The 15,884-nt window shown below is 42.1% G+C and overlaps 1 protein-coding gene across 1 annotated transcript in view; it reads left to right on the top strand.

The window, feature by feature from the left end:
- ODAD1 (outer dynein arm docking complex subunit 1) overlaps window positions 1–15,884 on the top strand; it is a 179,116-nt gene that overhangs the window by 98,466 nt on the left and 64,766 nt on the right. The window contains exons 10-11 of the mRNA XM_040415604.1: window positions 4,674–4,756; window positions 6,922–7,090. Coding sequence (XP_040271538.1) covers window positions 4,674–4,756; window positions 6,922–7,090 — 252 coding nt within the window. The remainder of the gene's footprint in view (window positions 1–4,673; window positions 4,757–6,921; window positions 7,091–15,884) is intronic.

Raw genomic sequence — 15,884 nt, 5'->3', positions numbered from 1 at the left:
GCTACCAAAGAAAAGTGTAAAAATGCATGAAATTCTTTTTTAAAAGGCCAAAAAGAACGACATAAAAAAGTGAGTGTGAAAGAGGCCTTAGGAGCGAGTTCACACATAGGTTTTTGTGCAGCTTTTCTGGCAGGATTTTGAGCCAGAGCAAGAAGTGGATCCAGAGTGAAGGAGAAGTGCCGTGTGTGTCTTTCCTTTCTATTTTTCATTCCCTTCCAAAAACTGCCACAAAAACCTATGTGTGAACCAAATCCTATAAGAACAATCACTGTCCATATGCCCTCTTAGAGCCTATGGATATCTAAGATCGGGACCCCCTCTATGAGCAATAGCAAAACACTATGTAAATGGATAAAACATGATATTTCTCATGGAGAACTTTGCAGTAGAAAAAACAAACAGCTGCAACTTTTCTTGGCAAAATCAAGTATTTGCATGGGTCTCAAGTGACTTACCCACAACAACCAGTTGATCTCCATGATGGCTCTCAGATTAAAGGGGTTGTATTTTTAAAAATACATAGCGAGTCTTAAAAATTCTCTTTTAGCTAGAACCAACCTTTACCTCACATGGATCCAGAAATCTTCCCCTATTCATTGCTCCAGCTGCTCTGCTGGATTAATTTCACGCTGGCAGCTCAGGGGGCTTGTATTTTCTGGGGGATGTACTTTTATAGGGAGTGTGCCCTTTCTGCAGCTCTTTTCTTGTAAGTGTCACAGCTTCCTATCAGTAGATTTTATTGAATAACTTAGTGCCTAGCCAAATTTGTAAGTACATGAAAAAGTATTCAGATCCATGTGCTGGTTTGAAAAATAGTTTTGCGAGATAATTCCTTTTAAGCCACTTATTAAAATCAGAAATAGCATCATTTTAAAAGCGGTCAGTAAATGTATTCCTTCCAACCAGTCCGCCACGTGGTATATACACTAGTCTAAAATTAGGGATATTTGGCTTGTGGGTGAAATTTCAGGATGAGCTTAAAATACACTCTAACCTTTACAGGTGAACTTAATGTAAACTTCTCTAAACTTTTGAATGCACTTTTCAATACTTTTTGTAACAAGAACTTTGATCCATGAGTCGCCCAATAAATTTCCTGGTTCAATTAGAATTGGTATTTAAACAGTCCTCCTCTTCATGCTGTTCACATTTTGACATCATGAGACCAAGACGACACCTAACAATTCATCAACAGTACCTCTCCATTGCAAGGCTTCAAGCAGGATGTTCTCAGAAGTGGCCACTGAGCTTAGAGTGTCACAGAGTGTCATCAGCAGGTTGTAACAGAGATACAGAGAGACTGGAAGAGTCACAGAAAGGCATAGAAGTGGACATCCTTTGGCCACATCCCACACTGATGACAGCTTCATTGTGAACAATGTCCTGTGGAACCGGACGATGAATGCCACACAACACCAGGCACATTTAAGGGAGGTGATAGGCACCCACTTGTCACGTCAGACCATTCAAACCACTTACATTAGTGTGGTCTGCGTGCTAGACGACCTGCAAGGATACCTGACCACAGGCGTCATCGTCTTGCATGGGCCAGGGAGCATCTACGCTGGACGAGAGACCAGTGGGCCTCAGTGCTGTTTACTGATGAAAGTTGATTCACGCTGAGCAGAAATGATGGCTACCAACAATGTTAAAAACGTCAAGGAGAGAGCTATGCATCAGCCATTGTTGTTACCAGATGATCCTTTGGTGGTGGTGGTGTTACAGTGTGGGCAGGTGTGTCTAGTCAATACAGAACTGCCCTACACTTTGTGAATGGTACAGTGACAAGCCCATATTACTTGAATAGCATCATTAATCCAGTCATTGTGCCTCTGCATGAACATCTTCATGGACGACAATGTGCCAGGTCATCGAGGTCGCATCATTAGGGAACGGCTGCTGGAGACTGGAGTACCTCAAATAGAGCAGCCTGCACTTCTCCGAATCCCATTGAAAACCTAAGGGATCAGCTGAGTCGCTGTGTAGAGGCTCGTAACTCTGTACCCCAGAACCTCAAGAAGAGTGGGATGCCATGCCTTAGCAGACAATAAGTTGACTTGTGAACAGTGTGAGATGTTGTTGTCATGCCGTAATTGATGCTCAAGGCCACATGATAATTTTTTTTATTTTTTTTATTTTATTTATATTTTTATTGTAAATTTTCAATTACAACACAAACAGGGGATAACATGGTACCAGGGTATAGGCACGCAGGCCTTGCAATATTAGTCAAGAGTACAGATGATAAGTTTTTGAGCCAGTGACCCTGTTTGAGGGGATATACCCACCACTGGTGTTGGCTTTTGTTTCAATAAATTGTTTGAGATGAGGAAATCACCATTGCTGCTTCTACTTAAATGCCCGAATTTCATGATATAATATCACTGTAGCATGAACTTTTTAAGTTTTCCATAAATTTCACCTGAAAGCCAAATATCTGTCACGGGGTTCCGAAGGTGCACTCGGTCCCCCATCGCCCGCAGACCTGTTGCTTAGCTTTGGGAATGAGGATCTGTGTTTGACCTCATTCCCAGGGCGGCTTTACTAGCTGGGTGGCTCCCTGCTCCTAAGTCTGCCTTGAGCGCCGAGCTGATCACTCGGTGCTCGACTGGTTGGTCTGTCGGTCATGTGACGCTGGCCACGTCACATGACCCTCACTCCCCACTATAAATACAGGCAGCCTGCTGGCTACAGGTTGCCTGTTAATTTCTAGGTTCCTGGCTATTTGTTGGACTGCTGAATACTTACCTGATCCTGTTCCTTGACCATCCTTTTGCCTGATCCTCCTGTACTGCGCATCCGTCCTGGTATTGTGACCTCGGCTCCCACCTGACTACTCTCTTAGGACTCCTCTTGTACTTCTCTGCTCTCCTGGTATTTGACCCCGGCTTCTCCTGACCATTCTTTGCTTAATCCTTTGTACTTTGTAGCTTTCCTGGTATTGACTCGGTCCGTTCACGTCCTGTTGTTTGTCTGTCTGTCATCCCTGCACTTATTCCAAGTTAGGGATTGCCGTCCAGTTGTCCCCTGTCATTAGGACTCGCGAGGCAAGTAGGCAGGGCCAGGGGTAAGGGTGGAGCGCAGTGGTCACTTCCCTCCCCCCTGTGTGTGTGTGTACGCGACCGTTACAATATCCCTGTGTTGTGAGTAGTGTATATAACAGTTTTGTAAGGTACACTTCTAAATGTACATTGTGATATCGTAGTGAAGTATAAGCATTTAGAAAATAAAATGATACCTTTTATGTAAGTGAAATCAACCTTTAAATATGGCGGCATAGTCTCATCTGTGACTTGGGCTAATCATTCAATTAATCCATAAATAAGGTTTCTAAAAATATCCATGTGCTTAGACGGAAGAAATATTGTGTTGTTGCCTGAGCTCCTCTCAGCAAACCCCTCCAAGCTTTATCATGTCATCTGCGCGTCTAGTGGAAAACAGCAGCGTCTATATAATTTTAGAGCCAGCTGTCAATTAGCGCTGGTTTTCGTCTTTTTAAAGGGGTTGTCTCATCATGGACAATGGCGGCATATCGCTAGGATATGCCCCCATTGTCTTATAGGTGCGGGACCCACACTTATATCGAGAACGGAGCCCCACAAGTGAAGGAGGGCGCACTGTGCATGCGCAGCCTCTCTCCATTAATTTTCTATGGGGCAGGTGAAAATAGCCGAGCGCGGGCTTGGCTTGGCTATTTCCGTCGGCCGCAAAGAAATGAATGGGAGCGGGGACCTTGGGATATGCCCCCATTGTCCATGATGAGACAACCCCTTTAAACATTAGCGTAGTGTCACACACAGTGACTGTCATTTCATTTCCTGATAAATGAATACAAAGAAGTCAAACACATATTGCTGCTGACCTGCAAATTTGATCAAGGAAGGAAGACAATGTTCTAGCTGAGATTTCTTTCACTGACATTACCTACTTGCTCGACAAGGGATTAAAAAAAAAAACAGGCATGAAGGGGTTAAGGCACATTCAAGTGGGAAAAAATTCATTTTTCATCTTGTCATGTTATAGTTCTCCTAGTTTAACAGCAATTTTCTCCTGTGCAGAACTATTGGAAATGTAACCAATGTGTAAGAACATTGCTGAATGTGGTATATTTAGCATCTATAAGAAGGGGAATCTGCCTAGTATTTAAAGGGCATCTGTCAGCAGATTTGTACCTATGACACTGGCCGACCTGTTGTATGTGCACTTTGCAGCTGGAGGCATCTGTGTTGGTCCCATGTTCGTATGTGTCCGCATTACAGAGAAAAAATATGTATTAATATATGCAAATTAGCCTCTAGGAGCAATGGGGGCGTTGCCATTACACCTAGAGGTTCAGCTCTCTCTCTGCAACTGCAGCACCTTCTGCACTTTGATTGACAGGGCCAAGCAGTGGAAATCTGATCATGTCTGACCCTGTCAGAGTAGAGAGGGCAAGGCAGTTGCAGAGAGAGCAAAACCTCAAGGTGTAATGGCAACGCCCCCTTTGCTCCTAGAGGCTCATTTGCATATGTTAAAACTTTTCTCAGCAATGCGGACACATATGAACATGGGAGCAACACAGATGTCTTCAGCTGCCAAGTGCACATGTAACAGGTCGGCCAGTGTCATAGGTACAAATCTGCTGACAGATGCCCTTTAATATTCTATAACATTATCTTCTCTCTTTATTGCAGTGGAGGATCGCAACTTTGCCTTATTTAATTATGTTAATGAGCAGAACAATGAAATCGAGAGGCTGACAGAACAGATAACGGAGGTGAGACCATGTAATATATTAATATCTTACATATTTAAAAAGGTTTGGCACGATTTATTTTTTCATCAATATCCAATTGTTGGGGGTCTGACACCCGGGACCCCTGCTGATCAGCTGTTTGAGAAGGCACTGGCTTTCCTGAGAGCGATGCCGTCTTCCCATTGCTCACCAAGCATAACATCGTACATTGTATAGCGGCTGTGCTTGGTATGGCAGCTAGCTGCTCCTAGGCCACGTGAACAATGAATGTGACATCACTAGCCTAGGAAAACCAGAGAGAAGGCTGTGGCGCTAATTGGCAGGGGTTCCGGGTGTCAGTCCCCCACCGATCAGATACTGATGACCTACCCAAAGGATAGGTAATCAGTAAAAAGAAATCTCGGAAAACCTCTTTAAAAGGGTTGAACTTGTCTCACTTCAGTCAATCATATTTATCATGTAGAGAAAGTTGATACAAGGCACTTAGGCTACTTTCACACTTGCGGCAGAGAGATCCGGCAAGCAGTTCCGTCGCCAGAACTGCCTGCCGGATCCGGCAAAACGCATGCCAACTGATGGCATTAGTAACACTGATCAGGATCATGATCAGTCTTAAAAATGCCTGATCAGTCAAAAATGCATTGAAATGCCGGATCCGTCTTTCCGGTGTCATCCGGCAAAATGGATCCGGCATTTACTTTTTTCACCTTTTTTTTGGTCTGGGCATGTGCAGACCGGAAGGACGGATCCGGTATTCCGGTATTTTGAATGACTTCAGGCAAGTCTTCAGTTTTTTTCGCCGGAGATAAAACCGTAGCATGCTACGGTTTTATCTTTTGCCTGATCAGTCAAAATGACTGAACTAAAGACATCCTTATGCATCCTGAATGGATTACTCTCCATTCAGAATGCATGGGGATATACCTGATCAGTTATTTTCCGGTATTGAGCCCCTGTGACGGAACTCTATGCCAGAAAAGAAAAACGCTAGTGTGAAAGTACCCTTACTAATGTATTGTGATGGTCCATATTGCCTCCTTTGTTGGCTGGATTGATTTTAGTGTGTTACAAGTATTTACAAGGCCCATTGTGTACACATTCATCTTAATATGGTCTTCTATGGATTCTTAAAGGGATTTTTCTCATCTCATCTATTAATTGATGACATATTGCTAGGAAATGCGATTGGTCCAATGTCGGGGAACCCCACTGATCCTGAGAATGAAGGGGAAGCAGTGCTGGTTTATCACTCTGTCCCCTTTAATGTTTTTCTCCTGCATCCTGCCTCCTGTTGGAACCGTTGCATTTCTCTTCACAGTCATGTTAACAGAAGTGTCACCTTGCGGGTGAAACTTAGAAGGGGCTGCAACACGGCAGTGCTGCCTCTCCTTCATTCTGCATTGGTGGGCTTCTCAGGGGTCAAACCATCACCGACGGTCAAACCTCCATCACTTTATAAGATGAGAACTTCCTATCTGCTCTGTTTTTTTTCTTTTAAGTGTCCGTGCGACACAATAAACCCACCAAAGGCCAATCCAAAGAGCCATCAATATTTTTCTGAAAAACCTCTTTAAGGCTCATTTCCAAGGATCACATCTCAGCTGGGCCCTTGCATTGACTGGACAGTGTCAGGCTATGCAGGGACACTTATGGATTCATACATTTCAAGGTGGAGTAGCAGAAGAAAGGAACAGAGTTCTAAGAAAAAAAAAAAATCCCAGAATAATTTTTTATGGTGAATGCAAGTATTTTCTAAAACAGTCAGTCATACTGTATAAGGAGAGCTTACATATCCACTGCAAAATCTTCATGAATTACCGGTATATGTAAATTTGTCGCAGATTTGCTATGAATTTCACCCTGTGCATTCCTTTTTATTATTTTATATATATTGCATTCATTTTCTAGTTATTCTTTTAACTTTCTCTAATGATATTCTACATTGTGAAAACCTTAGCTGAGCTACTTATATAGATTCTCTGTTTTATTCTAATTCATGTATTTGATGTAAGAATCTGAAGATATGCAGTAAGACAAAAACCGAGATAAAAGATGACATGTCATAGCACAGACATTACTAAAACATGACAGTGTCTGTGAACCCATCCACCTTCCCCAGGATGTAGCTTTGAGCAGGCCCCTTGGTTTAGATGTACAAGGATATGAAGAGTGTCTGTATTTTACAGATCAAAAGGGAGATTGAAGAATTCAAAGCCCAGGGAGTACGACTAGAGCAAGAGCACCGGTCAATTCTTAAAAACATTGAAGGCAAACAAGAGGAGGCAGTGAAACAAGTAGATGGCTACCAACAGCAACTGAAAGGAGTCATGAAAATTTTAGATCAGCTGAAGTCAGGTATGTAATGGTTTGGCAAAGCCCTGCAATCCCAGGTCATGAAATATGCATGACTGAGATTGTGTGACTGTTGTAATCAAATAATATTTTAACAACACGTTTTGAAAGGAGTTTTTACTGTCTAAAAGGAAATAAAAAATACAAACACAGTCAAAAAGAACAAAATCAACTTTAAAAAGGATTATCAAAGAGAAAGGATTCTTGGTGGGTGTCTACTGTCTGTGCTGAAGATCTTTCCTTCTTCCAGATTAAGGCCGAGTTCACACGAACGTGTGTGACCCGTGCCCGTGCTACGGCCCGCAAATTGCAGGCCGCAATGCATGATCGCCGGCCGTAGGTCAGCCGCATCGGATCGCAGACCCATTCACTTTAATGGGTCCGATATCCGCCCGTTCCACAAAAAGATAGGACAAGCGTAACGGAAGTACGGGACGCAACCCCACGGAAGCACTCCGTAGTGCTTCCGAGGGGTCCCGTTCCGTGTGGCCGTTCCGCTATTCCGGATTTGCGGACCCATTGAAGTGAATGGGTCCGCATCCGTGATGCGGAATGCACACAGAACTGTGGCCGTGTATTGCGGCCCGCAATTTGCGGGCCGCAATACGGCCACGGATCACACACGTTCGTGTGAACTAGGCCTAACTGTTAGGAAGTTCTTATCTTTGCCTGAAATGCTGCAGATACAGTGGAGTTGCAGTCTACATGTGCCACTCAGGGGGTAAAAATCACTGGGCCCCATAGCAGAAATCTAAATTGGGCCCCCATTCCCCTTTTATAGCCCCTCCTTTTGTTCCATGAACTATTCTTGCTGCTGCGTTTTATAATTTATGCCATCAGGGCCGGATTGGGATTACAAAACAGCCCTGGCACACAAAAGAGGTACAATAGATGCAGTGTGTACAGGTATATATTATATTCCCTAGTGTTCTGATATGTGAGGTACAGGGTATAATATATGCAGTGTGTACAGATATATAGTATATACAGCAGTGTACTGATATGTGAGGTACAGGGTATAATATATGCAGTGTGTACAGATATATAGTATATACAGCAGTGTACTGATATGTGAGGTATGAGGTATAATAGATGCAGTGTGTACAGTAGTATAATATGTGAGGTACGAGGTATAATAGATGCAGTGTGTACAGGTATATAGTAAATACAGCAGTGTATTGACACCTCGTACCTCACATATCAGTACACCGCTGTATATACTATATATCTGTACACACTGCATCTATTATACCTCGTACCTCACATATCAGTACACTGCGGTATATACTATATATCTGTACATATTGCATGTATAATACTGTGTAATATATGCTGTGTATGTATGTGTGTTTATTTATATAATATATATATACACACACACACAGAGCAGTGTGTGAGACATACAAGGTATAATACTGTAGATGCAGAGTTTACAGAAATATGTGGTCAGTTATACATTATGGTCACTGTGTGTGAGGTACATGAGGTAGTGGTCACTGTAATTGTCTGAAGTATTATACATGAGTGAGCAATGAGTAAAAACAGGGCATGGAGGGGGGGAGGTAAATGATGAAAAGTGGAGGACCTCCTCTTACCTCTCCATTCCAGAGCTGCTTGTGAACTTCTAATACTTGCTGTTAGGGGTTGAAGGACCTGTGATGATGTCATCACAGGTCCTGGCAGATATACCTTTGAAACCTAGGAACTACACCATTTTTGGTGCAGTACCTTTGCTAGATTCTGCAGGACCTGTGATGTTGAAGATGATGTCATCACAGGTCCTGGCAGATGCACTGTTCTAACCTGGGAACTACACTTTACACTGTGCAGTTCCCTTACAGGACCTGTGATGACATCATCAAAGGTCCTTTAGCTTTAGAAAGATAAACAGGAGCAATTAGGGGGCGGGGCCTCTACTCCACTTCGGGCCCCTCTTTCTCACGGGCCCCATAGCAGCTGCGCGGTCTGCCTATATGGTAGGTACGCCACTGGTGCCACTCATGCCCCTCTCCTCTCTCGAGGTGCACTACTAAATATAGTTTGAATCACTGCTGAAGCTCCTAGTTCTTTCCTTCTGTACCAGTTTGTAACTCAGCTTGTTCATGCTTATTGCACTTGTTTTTTATTATGTATGTGCACCCCTTATCATATGTACAGTGCCATGGAATGAATGGCTCTTTAATAAATAATAATAATAGTAATAATAATAATAATATTGAAATAAATGGACAGTGCAAAAACTAGAGGTGAACGAAGTAATAAAAGGCCTACAGTACTCATTTTTAATTTTGTACTAGGTACTTTCATTTACACACTGAGTTGCATAGCACAATATAGAATCTGCAACAGTGACTAGGAAAAGACCCATACAGAACTGAAGAGGGAAATGGATTTACCATCCTGTTCTATGCAAGGAGCTAAACATACAGCAGCAGGGCACTGGTCTCACATTAAGGCCCCCCTACACTGCAAAATGCGGGCCGCAATGCACGAACACAGTCCGTGGGGCAGCCGCAGCGGATCGCGGACCCATTCACTTTAATGGGTCCGCGATCCGGCCGTTCCGCAAAAAGATAGGACAAGTTCTATCTTTTTGCAGAACGGAAGTACGGGACGAAACCCCGCGGAAGCATTATATTATATATTTAATATAATTCAGCATGTAAACTAGTTACTTTTGTAATTTACTTTGTTACAGGAATACTCCAGTAGTGAGATAATCTCTTTATTATAATGGCACCCCTGGTTTTTAGTCTGAATAATAATGACCATGTCCATGTGCTGAAGTGGTCGTAGATGCTCAGTTCCATCCTTTAACTGCCACCAGCCATATCTACTATTAGAAGCTGTGACAGTTACAGGGAGAGAGCTGCAGCAGAAAGGACATGGGGAGATCTACGGATCCATGTGAGGTACAGCACTGGTTCTAGCTCTGTTAAAAAGAGGTTGCCATGTATGATGACTGATTTAAATCATTCATGGTATAAGCCCTTTAAAGAGTTGTCAATGTATAAAAATGAGGGACCACTGAATGCCCTAATAGAGTATTAGTTTTTTAAACTTGACATCCATATTAATCCTTATAAACTGCCACTATATGGGCATAATTGCCCCCTCTGGTTGAGAGTTTATAGGGTCCTAAGGGTCTGTTCTGTATTGTGGTCACCAATTATAATCAAAACCATGACAAATACCGCCTGACAGATCACATTGACATACAGTGTGGTCCAACCGGTTTCCATTTGGGTGGCTGGCATTTTGACAGTAAGAACAGCATTGCATCTTGTCATCAAATATGATCCAACCTAAACCTATGATGGTAGTGTGAGCCGATCCTTACAGGTGCCCTGTTCTGAAGAAAATGACACAAAGTAGTAAGCTGGCAACTCAGCATAAGTAAGAGTCTCAATATTTAGACCAGCAATTGCACATACTGGTGGAGATTTCATAAGCCAGTCTTAAAATTGAAGTACATAGAAGCTAAATGTGCCAAATGTATTAAGAGACAAACACTTCTTAGTAAAACTGGTGAATTTTGGGCTTTTCTAAAGACAGAAAATGAGATTGTTGCCTGTTATGACCGAGGGTAGATTTGCATTTTCTGTCTTTAAAGGGAACCTGTCACCAGTTTTATGGTGTCCTAACTAAGGGCAACATAAATAAGTGACTGATTCTCTTAGCAAAATGCTGGGTCACTTTCTTTAATTGACCCAGTCAATCTGCCAACATCTTGTATTGAAAAGCTCCAGCTGATAATGATGAGTCCTGAATATTCATGAGCTCCTGACTCTCCCCACCTACCTGCTGCTGATTGACAGTTTTTTTCCATATGAATCAGCAGCAGGTGGGCAGGGGAGTGGCTATAGCTCTGAATTAAATATACGCTGGACTCAATGACATTACGCTGGACTCAAATCAGCTCATTAGCATGCGGCATGTGGCATCTTTGTGTGTATATTATGAGGTAAGCATCTGTCACACCAGTAAGTGAATACATCTAAGGTACTTTTTAGTAGTTAATGATTGTATATAATTAGTTAGATTATAATCAAATATCCACATGACAGGTTCCCTTTAAAGCTGGTAAATCTGTGGAAGAGATGCTGGCTATGACCCACTTCTCGACAAAAGTGGTGACAAAAGTCACATGTTTTAAGTAGTAGTACAGTTCATTTATCACAGTAATAAAATGACTGTAGCTGGGTAGGGTAAGTTCTTATTTTTGAAGGACTTAGTCTACTTTCACATTTGTGTTTTGAAATCCGGCGAAGGAACAGCCTGTCAGAATTCACTGTATCCAAGCATAGCCGAATAATGCTGCGAACCACCAGATCCCCTTGACTATAATGGAATCCAGCAGCTTTCCAGCAGAAATGCTGGCTTTCGGCTTAACAAAAAGTCTTACATATGCCGGAAAGCGTCCGGAAACCCACCAGATCCCATTATAAATGATGAAGATCCAGCATTTTGTGGCATTATCTAATATGGTGAACCCCGGCAGGCTATTACTCTGCCTGAACAACCTGTCAAATTTCAAAAGGCAGATGTGAAAGTAGCCTAATCTGATCCAGTATTATACTTTTTATATGATCCTCTATTAGTAAGCAGGACAAGTAGGACTACAATTCCAGTACAATGCCGAACAGAATGCAGATTTCAAATGTGTATTTTATCATTCAAAGCGAGAACAGCTGAAGGTCAAAGAGCTGTTGCATGCCACTGATTTTTTTCCAGAATTTTTGTTACTGTATGAATGCAAATGACATCTCTTAGAATTCACACAGAAAAAATATTGGATTGCTGACAATTTACTGTATTTTAATTTATAATTTATATAAAAAAAGAATGCTTATAAATGTATTATGTCTTACATCTAGCATGCACAGACTTCTGAGTAATATCTGCCTTTCTGATTAATGTCACTGCAGTAAATTAAAATACATAATCTTGATCACTTTTAATACCTGTATGGGAAAATGCTTAAAGGAGCACTGCTGTGAGAGAGAGAGAGCTGGGTGTGTGGGATCGCCGGGGCAGATGCACCAGGGAAGATAGAGATAGCCTCTCACCTGGTTACTCAGACCGCTTTAGAATCTAATAGATCCTTGCTGCTGCATGCCCTCCTAACGGTGAGGTTCCGGTACTTTGAGTATAGTAGAAGAGAAGAAAAAAAGGAGATAATGGTGGTGCTGCAAGAAGAGGTTTCACAGATCTCTTGTACGAGGAGTGTTCTGCTTTATTGATGACACAGCACAACGTTTCAGGGCTGGACCGACCCCTCCGTCAGGTAAGTACATCAATCTTATCTCCTTTTTTTCTTCTCTTCAAATTGCTTAAAGGGATATTCTAGCTTTAGTTTTTAAATTCTCCCCCTCCCCGATGACCCAGTGACGTGCCACTTGGGGGAATATGTGTCACCACTGTGGCCAGTCATTGGCTGCAGTGGTGTACATGACCCCGTCACCCCAAGTCCGCGCAGTAAGTCTACACATGGAGACTAGAGTACAGCGAAGAGAGAGATGGAACAAAGGAGCCAAAACCAAGCAGCAGGGAGCAGGTAAGTATGCTTGATTCCGCAAGTCCAGCAGGAAGGGGTGGGGTTAAAAGCTTATAAAAAAAAAGTTGAAAAACCTTTTGCTATACAGTTACAGCAAGAAACTGAACAATGCTGGGGAATAGCCTACAATAAAGAATTAAGCAATACTTACCTAACAGATACAGGGCCTCTTCTACTACCTGTACTGGATCTGTTAGGTAAGTACTGCTCAATTCTTTATTGCAGGCCAATCTATTGTCTGATTTCTTGTTGAAATTAAAATGTTAAAGGGGTTCTGCACTTTGTTTTAACTGATTATCTATCCTCCCCTGCCGATCAGCTGTTTGAGAAGGCAGCGGCGCTCCAGCAGCGCCGCGGCCTTCTCACTGTTTACCGCAGGCCTACTGACATCACGAGTAGTATCAACTAGCGTGGGCGGGGCTAAGCTCCATTCAAGTGAACAGAGCTTAGCCCCGCCCACGCTAGTTGATACTAGTCGTGACATCCGTGGGCCGGCGGTAAAGTGAGAAGGCCGCGGCGCTGTTGGAGCGTCGCGGCCTTCTCAAACAGCTGATCGGCGGGGGTCCCGGGTGTCAGACCCCGCCGATCAGAAGCTGATGATCTATCCAGAGGATAGATCATCAGTTAAAACAAAGTGCAGAACCCCTTTAAGGAGAGGATTGTGGAACATCTAAAATCCCATGGATTGAAAGATGAAAAACAGCTTGGGTTTACTTCAGGGAGATCATGTCAAACTAATCTTATTGATTTTTTTGTTTCGGTGACTAAAATAATAGATGGTGGAGGTGCAGTAGACATCGCTTATCTAGACTTTAGTAAGGCTTTTGATACTGTCCCACATAGAAGGCTTATCAATAAATTGCAGTCTTTGGGCTTGGACTCCCATATTGTTGAATGGATTAGGCAGTGGCTGAGGGACAGACAACAGAGGGTTGTAGTCAATGGAGTATATTCAGACCATGGTCTTGTTACCAGTGGGGTACGTCAGGGATCTGTTCTGGGACCCATATTGTTTAATATCTTTATCAGCGAAATTGCAGAAGGCCTCGATGTTAAGGTGGGTCTTTTTGCTGATGACACAAAGAGGGTTGATGTTCCTGGAGGTATACACCAAATGGAAAAGGATTTAGGAAAACTAGAAGAATGGTCAAAAATATGGCAACTAAAATTTAATGTTGATAAGTGCAAGATAATGCACCTGGGGCGTAAAAACCCAAGAGCAGAATATAAAATCAGTGATACAGTCCTAACCTCAGTATCTGAGGAAAGGGATTTAGGGGTCATTATTTCAGAAGACTTAAAGGTAGGCAGACAATGTCATAGAGCAGCAGGAAATGCTAGCAGAATGCTTGGGTGTATAGGGAGAGGCATTACCAGTAGAAAGAGGGAGGTGCTCATGCCGCTCTACAGAGCACTAGTGAGACCTCATTTGGAGTATTGTGCTCAGTACTGGAGACCATATCTCCAGAAGGATATTGATACTTTGGAGAGAGTTCAGAGAAGAGCTACTAAACTAGTACATGGATTGCAGGATAAAACTTACAAGGAAAGATTAAAGGACCTTAACATGTATAGCTTGGAAGAAAGACGAGACAGAGGGGATATGATAGAAACTTTAAATACATAAAGGGAATTAACAAGGTAAAAGAGGAGAGAATATTTAAAAGAAGAAAAACTGCTACAAGAGGACATAGTTTTAAATTAGAGGGGCAAAGGTTTAAAAGTAATATCAGGAAGTATTACTTTACTGAGAGAGTAGTGGATGCATGGAATAGCCTTCCTGCAGAAGTGGTAGCTGCAAATACAGTGGAGGAGTTTAAGCATGCATGGGATAGGCATAAGGCCATCCTTCATATAAGATAGGGCAAAGGGCTATTCATAGTATTCAGTATATTGGGCAGACTAGATGGGCCAAATGGTTCTTATCTGCTGACACATTCTACGTTTCTATGAGTTAGCACTACAAGGCATCAAGGCTTGTTTAACAGTAAATTTCCTGGTGCCAGATTCCCTTTATTTTCAGTAGGTGCCAATACCCCATTGTCCCTTTGGTAGTACTGCACAGAAATTTAATGCTCACAGGTTCCCTCCTTAGGACCATGTTAAGTCACAACTTTAGAAACGTGTGCTTTTATGAATGGCTTGGAGGGCTTGCAAATGAAAAGAACAAACTGTTTCCTATAGACATTTTGGGGCTGTTTAGTGGCTGAAGATGTGGGCTATATTTTAGCCCTATGAAGGTAATAATTGTTAAGCCCCTCACCTTTTAACCTATTATAAATCCCGTATGATATGTGACATTTTACTCATAAAAAATTACTCTTTTGTCACTTCTAGTTGATTAAAGCAGTTCATTATATTTCGGTAATATATTTACCAGACATCTGCTGGTAAGACTGGTATTCCAAATACACAGCAAACAAAATCTGGTCATCCCTATTGTCAAGATAAACAAAAGGTTCGTCATGTACATAAATGGTTTTATGCCTGACTGTATACACTCCAAGTGAGAACTCTGGCGACCAATTTACACTCCAATCAATGTGGGCTTCACTAACAGCTTGTAAAGGAGACACTCAGCTGATAAGCCTGGCTCTAAACGTAATTAATTACCACCTCTATAGATGACTTTGCTTTCACCATACATTCATTTTCCCTACCTCATTCACTGCTGGAGTGGTCTTGAACGTCACTTGATGCACTGTTGATGAGAATGTTTGTAGAAAGGTTTATTGGAACAGGCTAAGAACCCTCCAACATAAATCACTCTGTTAAAGCCTTTGTAATACAGAAGACATTCAACAGGACAGACCTAAGATATAATATGTAGCTCTGCCTTCCAGAGTAAAAACTCATAATCTAAACCTGCTATGACAAGGTTGAGGTCTTGCTAGGTCCATTTTGTATGAAATGTTGACCTGTGGTTTCTGCATTGAAGGGCTTGGACAGATGGTTAAAAATTAAATCAATAATAACAATTCTTCTTTTGATTTATCTGAAGGCTATTCCTTAAAGATGACATCCTCGTATTTTTATCTGCTTGAGTGGCTTTGAATCTTGGAAAATTACTTAAAATGTTTTCCAAATGTTGTTTAAATATTAAAAGGTTATTTGTATCCCCATCTCAGACATTAATGGCATATTGCTAAGTCATCAATGTCAGATAGGTGTGGATCCCACCTCTTGGACCTGCTCCTATCTCTAAAACGTGGCCCCCAAAGTGAAGGCAATATGCCTATA

Source organism: Bufo bufo, chromosome 1, assembly GCF_905171765.1.
Source record: "Bufo bufo chromosome 1, aBufBuf1.1, whole genome shotgun sequence".
In the NCBI taxonomy this organism is placed as follows: Eukaryota; Metazoa; Chordata; class Amphibia; order Anura; family Bufonidae; genus Bufo; species Bufo bufo.
Note: the sequence above shows the minus strand (reverse complement) of the source record. Positions and strands in the feature narration are given on the sequence as shown.